Raw genomic sequence first — 15,284 nt, forward strand, 5'->3', positions numbered from 1 at the left:
TTAATACCATGCATGAATTGAATCAATCTCTTACAGACTTAAGTCTAAGTGAGGAAAAAGATTTTTATTTTAGATGTCCTTGAAAGCTATTGGATGAATTAGAATGACTTTGCAAAGAAAAGATGTTTGGATATATTAAGCTAATTTGGTCATACAACAAGCTATTCCTAAAATTTCTGACTAGTCAAAACCCAAAGGATTTGAGCATCTAGTAGCTGAGGGTGGAAGCCTTCCCAAAGAGACCCTGGGATGAAATGGCAGAGGACAGAGCAGAAGATCCCTGAGCCCAGTCTCAGCCTCAGCCTCAGCCTCATTCTCCTTCCCATTAATTTTGGAGAACTAGAGGCTTTGGACTTCTTCATTCACATCCTAGCAATGTCTCTGGGACAACAACAACTGATAGTAACAGCAGTGTTGGAAGGCAGTTCAGATTAGATAAGATGAATGAAGAAGTCAAGACTCTGGCTCCCAAGGAGCCCAGCAGAAAAGCTACAAAATACAGAAAAGGAACATTTTGAGAATTGAAGCAAACAGACTTCTGGGAGATTTGGGTGCCCTTTTCTATGTGCATTTTCTAAGCTCAAGCTCACTTTCCCCTGGAAAGATTTTTACTAGTGGAGAGTACATCACAGATATTAGGAGAGATGTTTTATACCAAATATTCTTGTTTTTTATTGTAGTGGTTTCATTTATTGGGTGTGTCTGACTCTTTGTGGTCCCATTTGGGGTTTTCTTGGCAACGATACTGGAGTGGTTTGCCATTTCCTTCTATAGCTCATTTTATAGATAATGAACGAAGGCAAACAGGGTTAAGTGACTTGCCCGTGGTCATATGGCTAGTGTCTGAGATCACATTTGAACTCGGGTCCTCCTGACCCCAGGGTTGGCTCTCTGTACATAGCCTCATGCTTATTGTATAACCCTAAAAAATAGCCTTTTTTTCAAAGCTAGTTAAATCTAATTGGTTCCTATCAACTGATCATAATAGGAAAATACATTGATGGGGGCTCATAAAATATAGCATTAGAAGATTATCTGCACCCCCTTAGAGCTGCTCCTAGAACCCTGGGGGCAAATGTGCTTATTCTCCTTGATTCATTTGATTCTCACAACAACTGATCAATCAACAAACATTACCATGTGTTTAATACTAATGTTCTAAGTGCTGTCGATACAAAGACAAAAGTGTAAATATGTGATGTCTTATTGCCATTTTATTGTCCTTGACTTAAAGAATGAATGAATGAATGAACTTAGTGTATTGTAGAGAAATGACAATGAAGTAGATCATAAGGCCATGCCATAGCATTCTAGCCTTGAAGGAGTTAACAGCCTTTCTGTTCTGTTTCTGGCCTTACTCCTCTGTAAAATGTGGATAATGAAAATGGTGCCTTCCCTGCTTACTTCATAAGGTGGTTTAAGGACGAAATTACAAGCAAAAGCATCTTACAAACTTTGTGTCATCTGAAAGCAACGTGCCAACGGATTTTTTAAAATCCTGACTTTTTTTTCTTAGTAAAATCCCTAAGACAGAAGGGCAAGGGCTAGATAAATGTGGTTAAGTGATCTGCCCAGGGTCCATAGCTAGGAAGTGTATGGGGCTAAATTTGAACCCCAAACTCAGGTCCTCCTGACTCCAGGCCTGGCATTATATCCACTGTGCCACTTCGCTGCCTCTTTTCTTTTTCTAAACCTTTACTTTCTGACTTAGTAGCAACTCTAAAATAGAAAGACAAGGGTAATATCAATGAATTTTGGGCAAGAAAGGAATATGTCAAGTGAAATCTTTATTATATATATGCCAAGGGACTCAGGTTCTTTTTCTTAGGCCTTTATAAAGGAATAAAAAGAAGTAAACCAAGAATTGGATCTTATATTGTGAATCCTTTCACCAAAGAATAAATATTCTGATAAGTTGCAGTCATTGAATTCATCAAAGTAGTCCTAAACCTCCACATTAGCATCCAAATGAGTGAAATAATACTAGATTCATCTTTTTGTTCCAGTTTTTTAATTTTCAAAAAATCAAAAATTTTGTTTTATTTTTTAAAAAAGAAAACAAAAATACATTTATATAGTGATTTTGTGTTCATCCTTTGTTTTTTCTAAAGAGGAACAAAAACATCGTGGGCGATGTCTAGACTTGAGAGTGAATTGGATTTAAGGGAGGTGGACTTCCAATCATTGAGGTCTGTGGCAAGACAAAAGTCAAGATGACTGGTCTAGGATGGGTGGATGACCTCGGCACCTTCCATGTACGACCAAGCTCCCAGGGCTCCATAGCACCTGCTTTAGCCATCTTCGTGGCTGTTGGAACAAATTGTTCGCATCTCCTCATTCCACTGGCAGAAATCTGCAGATATTTGGGGTCGACATCCCCCTAAGTCAATAAGGGGTCTCAGGTCTGTTGGCTACCCTCAGCCTAATGAGGTGTGGCTGCTTTACACACTACAGCTTATTGGAGCCACCAGTACTGGAACCTCTGGTGGGAGGATCAATCAATGTTCTATGCACTATGGCGCCACCTAACTGGTCAGGGAAGACTAGCACCTCTGGTGGGAGGATCAGTGTTCTGTGCACTATGGCACCATCTAGTGCCAGGGAGGACTAGCACTTCTGGTGTTGAGCCTTTTTCAGGGTACCTGTGATGTCTATCTTTCACAGGAGTGTGTGTGTATTTAAAGATAGGGTTTCCCTTTCTCACTCAGGCCACTCAAGAGCCCGATGTCACTCTGATCTACATGGGAGCTTTGACCTACTCTGTTTCCAACAAAGGCAAGTTTTCTTCCTTCCTTCCTTCCTTCCTTCCTTCCTTCCTTCCTTCCTTCCTTCCTTCCTTCCTTCCTTCCTTCCTTCCTTCCTTCCTTCCTTCCTTCCTTCCTTCCTTCCTTCCTTCCTTCCTTCCTTCCTTCCTTCCTTCCTTCCTTCCTTCCTTCCCTCCTTCCCTCCTTCCTTCCTTCCCTCCTTCCCTCCTTCCTTCCTTCCTTCCTTCCTTCCTTCCTTCCTTCCTTCCTTCCTTCCTTCCTTCCTTCCTTCCTTCCTTCCTTCCTTCCTTCCTTCCTTCCTTCCTTCCTTCCTTCCTTCCTTCCCTCCTTCCTTTCTCTCTTCCTCCCTCCCTCCCTCCCTCCCTCCCTTCCTTCCTTCCTTCCTTCCTTCCTTCCTTCCTTCCTTCCTTCCTTCCTTCCTTCCTTCCTTCCTTCCTTCCTTCCTTCCTTCCTTCCTTCCTTCCTTCCTCCCTTCCTTCCTTCCTTTCTCTCTTCCTCCCTTTCTTCCTTCCTTTCTCTCTTCCTCCCTTCCTTCCTTCCTTCCTTCCTTCCTTCCTTCCTTCCTTCCTTCCTTCCTTCCTTCCTTCCTTCCTTCCTTCCTTCCTTCCTTCCTTCATCCCTTCCCTCCTGCCTTCCTTCCTTTCTTCGTTCCTTCCTTCTTCCCTTCCTCTCTCCCTCCCTCCCTCCTTCTCTTCCTTCCTTCCTTTCTTCCTAATTCTATCTTCTGTCAGAGTAATAACTCTGTGACAGAAGCAAGGGCTAGGCAATCTGGGTTAAGTGAGTTGCTTAGGGTCACACAGCTAGGAAGTGTCTGAGGTCATATTTGAACCCAGGTCCTTCCAGTTCCAAGCCTGACTCTCTATTCCCAATGCTACCTACTTTCTCTTACAGATATTTTCATATCAACTATTATTCTGTCTTCCAGGAGAGAGTTTTTGATTGACCGCTGACAAAAAAGTTAAGAACTCTTGTGAACTAGTATGGTTCAGGTTTCTCTGGAAAATGTTATTAATATTTTTATACTCAGGCCTTTACTGCTAATTTGTTGTACTTATGTAACACTTTTATTTTAAACAAGTTTATCTGTATGAAAGTTATTCAACTTAATGAAATGAATTTGAAATTTATTTGACCAGTTTCAACATTTTAAAATATAAATACAAAAGAATTAAATAAACCATATTAAGAAACAGTGCAAAGGCAATTAGCCAAGTAGAGCTTTCACAGAAATCCATTATTCTATCATGATTGTTTGTCCTATGGCCCCACAAGCATTATGAATCTATACGATAGATCCCACGAGGGTAGGAGAGTATGGCTTAGTAGAGACTTTATATAGTTCCTATTAAGAACATACTTGGGGAAATGATGAAGATACTGTCAATGTGAAGCAAAGGTAAAGCCATCGACTATCTACAAATTAGGGTTTGGTCTTCAGAGGAATGATAATATTGTGGGATATTCTACCCGTCTCAATCTCATGCTTACCTTCGTCACTGTACACCTGTCTTTGAGACATGATATGTCCCGATACTTCTATAATAGTTTTTGTATTAATTCTATCTCAGGATAAGCAAGAGCTTAACAGTCTTAAAAGTCAACCATATACCATGCAACTATCTTGCTCCTAAGGAATAGCAATTGGCAATCTTTCCTTAAATACATGTCCATTGAAAAGTAATGCTATTCCGTCCCTTCTTTTTGGAAGGTTCCTAGAGAATTGAAAAGTGGCAGTGAATTAGGTTGCTCAAAGATTCGAACTGCTCTGCTAAGTGGTCTGCAGAATGCCTCCTTCCCTTCCTTCCTGTGACAACTTTGAAACTGGACTAAAAGAACCAGAATCAGGTCTTGGAATCAGGTAACCAAGAACTGGTTCAAGGTCCACTTATACATTTCAGTTTAGCCGCTATCTTTAGAAGTTGGCCTGTGTACATTGATGCATTTCATACTGTTTAATCTTTAGGCTAATACAGAGCAGAATTTGGGAGTTCATTGCATCAGCTAGCATTTCCTAAGTTATAGCTTGAAACAAAATGCAACCACTGTTCTGTACAAAAGAAAACATATTACATTATAGGAAATAAATAGATATGCTTTTTCAAGTTGAACAAAATGTTGACGGTCCATGATATTTAACTTATGTTCAACAATTAGGACAAAGCTCCCGAAGATTGTAATTAACAGCTGTTGCATGTTATGATAACAAAGGAAATAAGCATTGTCTAGGTTGTAATCACGTATGCATTTTACATTGTACTACATAGATTATTTACTTAGTATTTCTATAGTTTAAATGCTTAAAAACAGCTCTCTCTGAAAAGAAGAATGATGACTCAAATGGCAAATAAAGGTGAGCTCCAAAGTAGCTTCTGATAGATCTTCTCTAACAGAATTTTGAAATTCTTTTTTTTTCCCCAACAATGCTTGGTCCTTGCCAGTTCTGAATCTTTTCTTCCCAAGGACCTGGAGCCCTAAATAAGTCAGCTTTGAGTCCTTCTCACATTGTGTAAAAGTAAAGACTCTGATACTCTTCCACTCTTCCACTCTTCCACTACCCAGCACTGTGCTGGAATTTTTTTTTTTATCACATTTGCTCAACAAAATGGAGGCTCCCCCTCTTTGAAGTCCTTCTGAGAGAGATTCGATTCTTGCTGTTACAGGGATCTTCCTTCTCATTAAATCCATGTTGTTTTCCTGAGAAGTCATGCAGGCACACATCACCATTCTGGACACTGAAGGAGACTCCATTCCTTTCTGTAGAGGCATTTCCTAGAGGAAGATTAGCAGGTTCACTTCATATATTAGCAGTAGTAACCATTTGCTAAAAGATGAGACTATCTCACTATGCCCTGCCATATGCATTATACAGAGAAGCTTCCTCCTTAATAGTTATAGGGTATAATTACGTTTTATTTAATATTTAATAATATAATAAATAATATTAATATTGAATAAGATTAATAATTAATAAATATATACATTTTATTTATCATAGGCATAGACCTGGAAGGGACTCTAGATGAATTGGATTGGAAAATGCAATCCATTTAGTACAATTTTTATATGAATCCAACTTCCTCCTGAGGAGATATGGACTGCCAGTCGAGAATCTAGGCTTCCTTTGTTTTGGGTTTTTTTTTTTTTTTTGAGGGACTGGCTCTGGGTTTCCCCTTGGGTGGAAGGACATAGCTACCACTCATGGGTCCTGTCTGAAAACTGATGAACATGGAAACTCTGCTCAGCTTTACTGGACTCAGTTAGCCCTCTTTAGACAAACTTGGAAGCCTTTCACTTTCAAGATCTCACCACACTGGTACTGTACTTGTGTGTACATTTGATTGGCTTTGGCTTTGTTATAGGTCAGAACTCCTATGCTCAATCAGTCCATCAGCCTTAGCCTCTTAGCAGCAGGAACTACAGGTGAGAGCACAATTGTGTCTTAACATGCCATCTTCAGTGACTCACTACATATCTGTGACTCTCCTCTTCAGAACTGAATTTCTTTCTTCTCTGTGTGTGTGTGTGTGTGTGTGTGTGTGTGCGTGCATGCATGCATGTGTGTGTATGACCTTGGAACAAGCTGATCTTGATTTCTTTTGACTCTCCTCAATGCTTAGAAAATTATTAATCCCATCACAGCCATCATAGAAAATGGTGAGAGTTCTCACCCTAAAACGGTATCAAGCTGTAGAAGATCTGCCATTAATTCCATCCTTCAAAGGGATGGAACCTTTTACATTGTTTTCAGAATCTATGTATATTGTGGTACACATAGAATTATGGGATACACACAAATATGGTACAATAAGGTACAAAGAAACTACTGACTTTGGGAACTCTGAATTCTTTTGGACAGACATACTAACCACTTAAACTATTCAATAAGTCATGAAGGGTGATAAATAGCATGAGAAGAAAAGATATTCTAATAACTATTAGCCAAGGAAATTGCAATTATCATAAAATAATAACAAATATTAAGAAGCAAAAATGTCAAGATATAAAAGATAAGGCTTATATATGAGGAGCCCACTTTTGTAAAAGAGAAACAGGTGGCTACTTCTGATACCAGTACCAGAATTCCTGGCCTTATGAAGCATAGCAACTGAAATCTATCCACCTGATAATACAGAAGGCCATGTTTTATCTGCTAGCATTGTGCAACTGAATATTGACTAAAAGAAGCAATAGGAGAAGAAAGGATTAGTAAATAGGATAAGTAACAAAATAGCAAGGTTTAAACATAGAGGAAGTGTCTAGTTAAGATGTCCCAGGAATTGGCGGTTACTTGATCTTTTCAATAAAGCTCTCAAGGAGCACAGTAATGGAGTTTAAAGATGATACTCAGTTCAGACTTAGCAACGTTAAAACTTTGCATTCAGTCACAGTTCACATGAGAAGTGGATATTCTTTTGGAAATTAGTTCCACTGTATACCAACATGAATCAAATTGGATGGCTATTTCTCTTTAATAACTGACAACCATTTGAACGAACAAGTTGTATGTAATTATGTTCTGGGCTTAGAAAGGATGTCACAAGAGGATAGATTGACTTTTAAAAATACATAAAAAATAGCTCGAGAAATACTAGATGGAGATATACATACCATTCCCATTTGCGTGTACTGAGCAATCATTATTCACTAGCAGGGTGGTAGAATTAGTGGAGTTACTGTTTGATTGTAAGGAATTTGAAGAACTGGACACTCCTTGGTTTACAATCTGCTTCTTTAAACCATTAGTAGCAGTTCTACTCCAGTCTATAGCAGAATAAGCATTACAGAAAATAGTGCAGTTTGTTCAAGCAAAAATGCAAGGGATAGTTATATGGGCGATAATGAATTCTAGAAACTATGATCACACTTCAAGAGCTTACAAAAGAATTACATATATATCAAGACCTTATTGTTCAAAAAAAGTAAACTCATGGCTTTCATTAGAAATCATAAACCTGTATTGGTGAACCTATGGCACAAGGGCCAGAGGGGCTGCTCTCTTCCCTCTTTCCATGTGCACCTGAGAACATTTCTCATCACCTGCCCCTCTGCCCAGCAACTCAATGGAAGAGCTTCCTCCCTTCCCTGTCTAGGGTGAGGTGGGGTGGGGGGGGAGGAGGAAGTATTACATGTGGCATGAAGGTTACAGTTTGGGCACTTGATCTCTAAATGGTTCACCATCACTGTCATAAACCATAATATTTATGGAAAAATGCCTCAAAATAGATTTCCTCATTATTTCTTAATTTTATCATTAAAAATAAATCTTAGGGGAATGGTAAGGTGGTTCAGTAGATAGAGATCCAGGACTGGAAACAGGAAGTCCTGGGTTCAAATCTGGATTCAGATACTTCCTAGCTGTATCACTTAATTCCTATTGTCTAGCCTTTACTTACTCTTCTACCTTAGAACCAATATATAGTATTGATTTTAAGACAGAAGGTAAGGGTTTAAAAGAAAAGAAAAGAAAACAAAAGAAAACAAATCTGACCCAGGTGCTTGATTAACTAATTCATAGGATTATCAAATTGTTCAGTTGGAAGGGACCTTAGAGATAATTTAGTCCAACCCCACATTTTGTAGATTATTATTATTAGTTTATGCTTTCACAGCATAATAAGTTAAGGCTTATGAGCACTTCCTTCACAAAAATTCTATGGTTTAATGTGAGTATTATTTTCTCCATTTTGCTAATTAGGATAGTAGTAGTCTCTCAGTAACCGAGGATGACGATTGTCTTTGTGCGTTTTCATCTATGATAGATGAGTGTGAACAGACACTTGTGCGTGAAGGAGATTTAAGTGGAAAAGTCGATGTACAGAGACAGTCCCCAAGTATGTTCTTAATAGAACTATATAAAGTCCCTACTTAGCCATACTCCCCTACCCTCGTGGGATCTATCGTATAGATTCATAATGCTTGTGGGGCCAAAGGACGAACAATCATGATAGAATAATGGATTTCTGTGAAAGCTCTACTTGGCTAATTGCCTTTGCACTGTTTCTTAACATGGTTTATTTAATTCTTTTGTATTTATATTTTAAAATGTTGAAACCGGTCAAATAAATTTCAAATTCATTTCATTAAGTTGAATATCTTTCATACATAAAAGATGAAATTCCTTGCTCTAAATCTCAAAGGTAGTAAGAGGAAGATCTCAGTTTAGGACCCAGGTCTTCTAAATCTAAGTTTGTATGTGTCCAAGAAGGGAAAAAAAGACAAATTAAAACAATTCAAAATATGCTAAGAATTATATGCGGAAATTGGTTTCCTCATCTACAAACTGATTAATAATACTCGTCTGCTCTAGAATCTAAAAGTTGAATGTAAAACATGAACAATGAAGTTAATTTTTAAATTAATTTTTTACTTTAAAAATGTTAGAAAATAAGTTAAAACAATCCTTCATGAAGGATTTCATTAATTTTTAAAACAACTTTTTTTTTTTTAAAGTAACAACTGGTTTTGAACTCCATTTTGAAGACTCAAAAAACTTCAAAGCTCATAGGTATCTCAATGGCCATCAGTTCCAATCCATACCTGAATAAGAAGACACTCTACAATAATCTCAACAAAGGGTCATCTGGAATTTGTTTAAAGACCTCCAGTGAGGGAAAACCCACTCCTGATTCAAAACAATGAACATTTGAATAGCTCTAAATGTTAGGAAGTTATTTTTAAATTTGCCTTTTTGCAAGTTTCACCCTATGCTGCCAGTCCTGCATTCTCACTAGGTAGGACGATGAGCCTAGTTCATTCGTCTTCCATACCACAGACCTTTAAATAATTGAAGGTAGTTATCTTATTTCTCTTAAGTCTTCTCCAGGCAAAACAATACCAGCTTCCTCCACTGATTTTCATATAATGTCACCCTGAGACTCTTTGCCCCTCTGGAGCCTCTCTAGCTTCCTAATGGCTGTCTTAAAATGTTGCACTCAGAGATGAACATGATACTCTAGATGCAGTCTGTAGTATAGAAAAATGATTACCTCCTTATTCCTGGACATTTACCTTTCTTAATACAAAATGTGGCTCCTATATCATTTTTGATTCATATAGGGTTTGAGGTCCACTAAAACCTCCAGATCTTTTTTCAAACAAATTGTTCTCTCACCATCCCTCCAGAGTACTTCTGAAGTTGAGTTTTTGAATCCAAGTGTATGACTTTACATTTATCTCAGTTTTGTCATCTATGAAATGAGAAGCCTGAGCCACATGGCTTCAAGGTCTCTTCTACCTCTAAATCTAATGTCATATTTTAAAGTTGAGTCTGGTGTTTTGGCTTGCCAAGATCTTTCAATTTTGACTATGAGCATCTCTAAGCATTATGCCACCTGCAGATCTAATAGGCATGTTATCTATATCTTACCTAACTCACTGATAAAAGTGTTGAGCAACAGAGATCTCTGGAGCATTCCACTGAATGCTTCCAATTTGAGCTTGGACTTTATATAATAGGATGAACTCTTAGACTATTGGACTGTTAACAAGTATATTTGAAATTTTATTTTTTAAAAAATTGAACATTGATCAACTGACTTTCTTTGGAACTGAGCAGGTTTCACTTGCCATTTTGCAGATATTCTGATCTATTTGGAGACATTGTTTTCTACATTTGGGTCTAAATATATATAATCTCTACCAAATGCATCTGAAGATACCTTACAAGCTTAAATGAAGAAGCTGGAATGTAATGATAATAATAATTATATACTGTGTATTTTTACCAGAATTTTCAGCCAGCCTGTATCTGCCACAACAAAGGTATCGTCTCCACTGTTTCCGGACATTTTCTTTTGCCACACAGTAGAAGATGAAGATGAAGAATCCTTTAAAAAAGAGGAAAAGGCACTTAACAGTTTTATAATTTTTATAGGGTCATATGCTGATGAAAGGTAACACAATAACTTTCTAACTAAGTCTTATATGATGATAACATATTTAGTATTAATAATATCAAAATATTATTAATATTCATAGTAGAATTCTGTTTAATAGACACTAACATGATTAAAAGATGAATTCTATAAAAATAATTTTCAAGAATTGGATATTTTCAAGTTACTATGGATGTTTGCTAGCCAAAGGAATCTCATAATGAATCTCTGTAAAGTGAATAATACTTTTAAAAAGTGAATACTCTCCTTGTGCCAACACTACTCTCTTCTCCTGCCAACTTACTGGCTTCCTAGTCTTGATTTTAAGATGGGTTTGCCCCTACTGGGGTTCATATTTGTTTTGTCAAGAAGATGGGTGTCTTGAATATTGCACAAATCATAAGATCATCGATTTGGAGTTGGAAGGGACCTTACAGGATATTTAATAGAAAGCCTTTATTTTCTGGATGAAACTTTGGCCCAGAGGGATTCAGTGACTTGCCCAAGTTCATAATGTAGTAAGGGCACATCTAGGATTTGAATTTCGGTCCTCTGACTCCATATCCAGGATTCTTTCCACTACATTGCAATGCCTGTTCTGCTTTCTCTCAACATAAACATTTGATTTCAGTATCTTTTCCCGTTTGCTTTGCCTCTCCTTGGGCCTCAGTCCTACATTAATGACTATCTTGGATATTTCAAAGGGTATGTCTCCAGGCATCTCAAACTGAACATGTCCAAAACGGAACTTCTGTAATTGTTCTTCCAGTCACCCAGGCTCACAACTTCGGAGTCATTCGGAGCACCTCGTCACCGTACGCCTCCAATCACTTGTCAAGTCTTGTCTGCTCCACCTCCACAGCAGTTCTCATTTCTGCCCCCATTTTCTCAATTCACACAGCACCCCACTAATTCAGGTCCTCCTCTCCTTTTGGCAGGCTCTTTGTTGTATTAGCTTTTTAATTAGTCTCTTCACTTCAACTCTCTCCTCTCTCTAACCTAGTCTTCACACAGCTATCAAAGCATCATTCCCTAAAACACAGGTCTAAACATGCCATCTTCTGCTCAATGAACTTTACTGGCTCTTACTCTTGTGTGGTCCAGTTGTCTGACTCTGTGACCCCATCTTGGGTTTTCTTGGCAAAGAGACTGCAATGGTTTGCCTTTTCCTTCTCCAGCTCATTTTACGGTTGAGGAAATGGAGGCAAGCAGAGTTCAGTGACTTGGGCAGTCACATAACTAGTAAGTTAACTAGTCACATAACTGAGGCTAGCTATGAACTCATGAATGCATTCCTCTTTCATGCAGTCCTCACTCAAGCTAACCTGGCCTTCTTGCTGTAACTCACACATGATGCCTCCATCTTTCATCTCTGTGCCTTCCTCCATGCTGACAATTATGCATTAAATACACTCATCTCCCCTTCTTAGAATCCCAAATTTCCTTCAAGCATCCTTTCAGGGATATGTTTTGCATAATCATACATGCCTAACCCAGATCAAATTGGTTCAGAACTCTGGGAAGGGAAGGAGGGAGATGATTTGGATCACAGAACTTCAGAAAACTTATGTGGAAAATTGCTATTACATACAAATGGTAAAGTAAAACATCTTTACAAAGATAAAAAAATTGAAAGCTTTAAAATAAAAAAATTGAAATGTTAAAGATTTTTTAAAAAACGATACTTTCAGGGACCTCCTTCTCTCCAAGGCTTTTCCTGATTCTTCCCCAGATTTCAGTGTCTCTCCCCACAAATTACCTTGTTTTAACCAAGCCAAGCATTAACAGAAAACGATGTTTCATTTTTGTCTTTGTATGCCCAGGACCTAGCACAGTGCTTGGCACACATCAGGCACTTAAATGTTTGTTGAAAGAATAATTACTCCTATCAGGTTACAATGCAACAACTTGATTTGCCATTAAAATTAGGAGCTGATCTATCATAATAAGGGCAGTAAATGCTGGAATGTAATTTGTGGATGATTTATGATTTATGGAAATAATTTGCCAGATATTCCACTGACCTCATTCTAAATATTGTAAGTTAAAACAGAGACTTCATGTAACCCACAGGAGTATCTGATGCTTTCCAAGCTGAACAAAATAAGGAGAAAGAGCCACAATGGACAATGAGATGAATCTCAGCTCGGAATTTCTTGGGAAAGAGCAGAATGATTTGTTGCTTTGCAATAAGTGGAACCATAAAATGACGTTTTGGGAGCCCAAAGCAATGGAAGAATGAGATGAGGAAAGCAGATGGGAACCCAGTCAAAGGTAAAAAGTGATAGTTAAGAAAAAGGAAAGGCAGGTCCATAGACCAAGTTTTATTGCTGATAAACTCCTAAAGGGTGAGCCTCCGTGCTTCCTACTGACAAGGCGTGATACAATCACAAAAAACTAACCAAGTTACTGAATGATGGATTGATTATTACTATTGCTTTGGTAAAGTGATCTTCACAGCTCTAGAAGTTTCTTCTGGAATGCATAGATAGAGCTGGGTCTAACTTTCAAAATGGGGAGCTCTCATTTAAAGGACGCTCCATAAGAACCTCTTTGGAGCTCATCATTCCAAGAGCAGTAAGGGCTGGGCCATGGAGGTTAACTGACTTGCCCAGGGTTGCAGAACTCAGGCTAGACTTGAACCTCGGTCCTCCCAATGCCAGGGCTGGTTCTTTATCTACTGCGCTATCTGGCTGCCCCAAAGGTTTTGGTTTGCTAGAATTAGCCACAAGAGAAACATGCTCCTACGATACATTCACCTACCTTTTAAATCTTTCCAATCAGTTGACTCAACCTCAAATTTTACTCTAACTCCTTCTCTCTCTCTTTCTTTTCCCTTTGTCTGCCTCTGTCTGTCTGTCTGTCTGTCTGTCTGTCTGTCTGTCTGTCTCTCTCTCACACACACACACACACACACACACACACACACACACACACTTTGGATTTCATGGAAGTATGAAAATTATTTCCAGTACATCAAGTATGACTAGATAGTACACACTGTACACAACTAGAGAAATAGGGGGCTCTGGAAGGCCCTTTAGGGTTCTGTTTTATCCCCTTGTCGTCCAGCTGACCATCTCCAGATTCTCATACCTTTAGAGGGATGGGCAGAGTGCTAGCCTTGGCAGGAATGCCATATCTCATCATTCCTCGGTAGTCACTACTAGAACTTCTAGGTTGGTTTCCTGGGGAATCCTTTAAACTGTTGTGTCTCCAGTGTCAGAAGAGTCACTTATCATGGTCCCTTATACAAGCTAGGGACTTACCAGGTGTTTGTGTTTGGATAGAACCTTGTGCCTATGTATATAATGTATACTATGGGGGTAACTGGGTAGCTCAATGGATTGAGAGCCAGGTCTAGAGATAAGAGGTCCTGGGTTCAAATCTGACCTCAGACACTTCCCAGTTGTGTGACCCTGAGCAAGTCACTTGATCCCCATTGCCTAGCCCTTACCGCTCTTCTGCCTTGGAACTAATACACAGTGTTGATTCTAAGATGGAAGGTAAGGGTTTAAAAAAATGTATACTATGTATATGTAATGCTGATATAAACTGATTCTGTATAGCTACAAAATAGTATTACATAGTTATATTCTGAAATTCCCATGAGCCACTATGGAATTTCTTTCATTTGATCTTAAATAGCTTTGTAAGTTCAAGAGGGAATGGGTACTGGTTGCTCCATTTTACAAATGAGAAAATCAAAGCAAGGGTGGAAGAGTATTCTGTCTGGGTTAAAAATGTGAATCTGCAGCATTCTCAGGAATATAGCCCTCCTTTGCCCTCCAGAATGAAATCCTACACAATTAGATCGGCCAAAATTAAGTTCAGGAATCAGGAAATCATGTTTCTTCTGGTTAGCAGGATTGAAAAGCAGTCTTCTCCAAGGCAAATCTCTCTTTTAATAAAATGCTTTTGTCTAATAAATGCCTTATTTCAAGAGGCAATCACAAGTTACTTCTAGACATCTGGTTAGACACTCAACTAGATGCCCTTAAGTCTAGGTCAAGCCAGAAACCTTACCTTGCAAAGTATTAAAGATGGCAAAGAGATACATGAACAGGAGATTAACTGGTCCCCACGCAAAGAAGGCAAATCCCCAAGTGATCCCCAATAAAAAGGTCAACCCAGCAACACTCCGAAGGTCCTGGATGCTTGTTTTCCTTTGGGCACCAAGTTGCTTCTTTTTTTTGATCCGACAAAGTTGAACTAGTACTACAATGAACATGCTGACATTCAACAGGAATATCACACAGAAATATCCTACCACAGTAATGTAAAATACAACATTATTGTTGATCCAGCAACTGAAATGGAAAAAAAAGACAAAGAATCAACCATTGCATCACATTTGCAAACCAGCGTAATTATTCTATACAAAGATCTATATACACGAATGGACAATGAAATGTGAAAAGTAACAATCACTGTGCTAATATTAATCCATCCTTTTAAATCAATCTCAAGTAAAATTTGCATCTTCATGGAAAATTAAAGGGATTTACGAACGTGTTTAATAAGTTATTTGGACTGACAGAAATTCATTCCATACAAAGACTGCAATGAAGACTCTATTTCATCAAGTTAATGTAATTTTTCTTTTTTTAAGGTTTATATGAAGATTTAAAAAATTCTTCCCTTG

At 38.3% G+C, this 15,284-nt stretch overlaps 1 protein-coding gene across 2 annotated transcripts in view; it reads right to left on the reverse strand.

Moving 5' to 3' along the window:
* Nucleotides 1-3,868: 3,868 nt before the first annotated feature.
* ADGRG2 (adhesion G protein-coupled receptor G2) overlaps nucleotides 3,869-15,284 on the reverse strand; it is a 178,984-nt gene continuing 167,568 nt past the window's right edge. For both annotated transcript variants that reach the window (XM_007500817.3, XM_056808693.1), the window contains 4 exons: nucleotides 14,666-14,949; nucleotides 10,490-10,591; nucleotides 7,374-7,526; nucleotides 3,869-5,534 (listed from right to left, as the gene is read on the reverse strand). In XM_007500817.3, coding sequence (XP_007500879.1) covers nucleotides 5,350-5,534; nucleotides 7,374-7,526; nucleotides 10,490-10,591; nucleotides 14,666-14,949 — 724 coding nt within the window. In that variant the 3' untranslated portion in view covers nucleotides 3,869-5,349. The remainder of the gene's footprint in view (nucleotides 5,535-7,373; nucleotides 7,527-10,489; nucleotides 10,592-14,665; nucleotides 14,950-15,284) is intronic.

The sequence above is a fragment of the Monodelphis domestica genome, chromosome 8 (assembly GCF_027887165.1).
Source record: "Monodelphis domestica isolate mMonDom1 chromosome 8, mMonDom1.pri, whole genome shotgun sequence".
NCBI lineage: Eukaryota > Metazoa > Chordata > Mammalia > Didelphimorphia > Didelphidae > Monodelphis > Monodelphis domestica.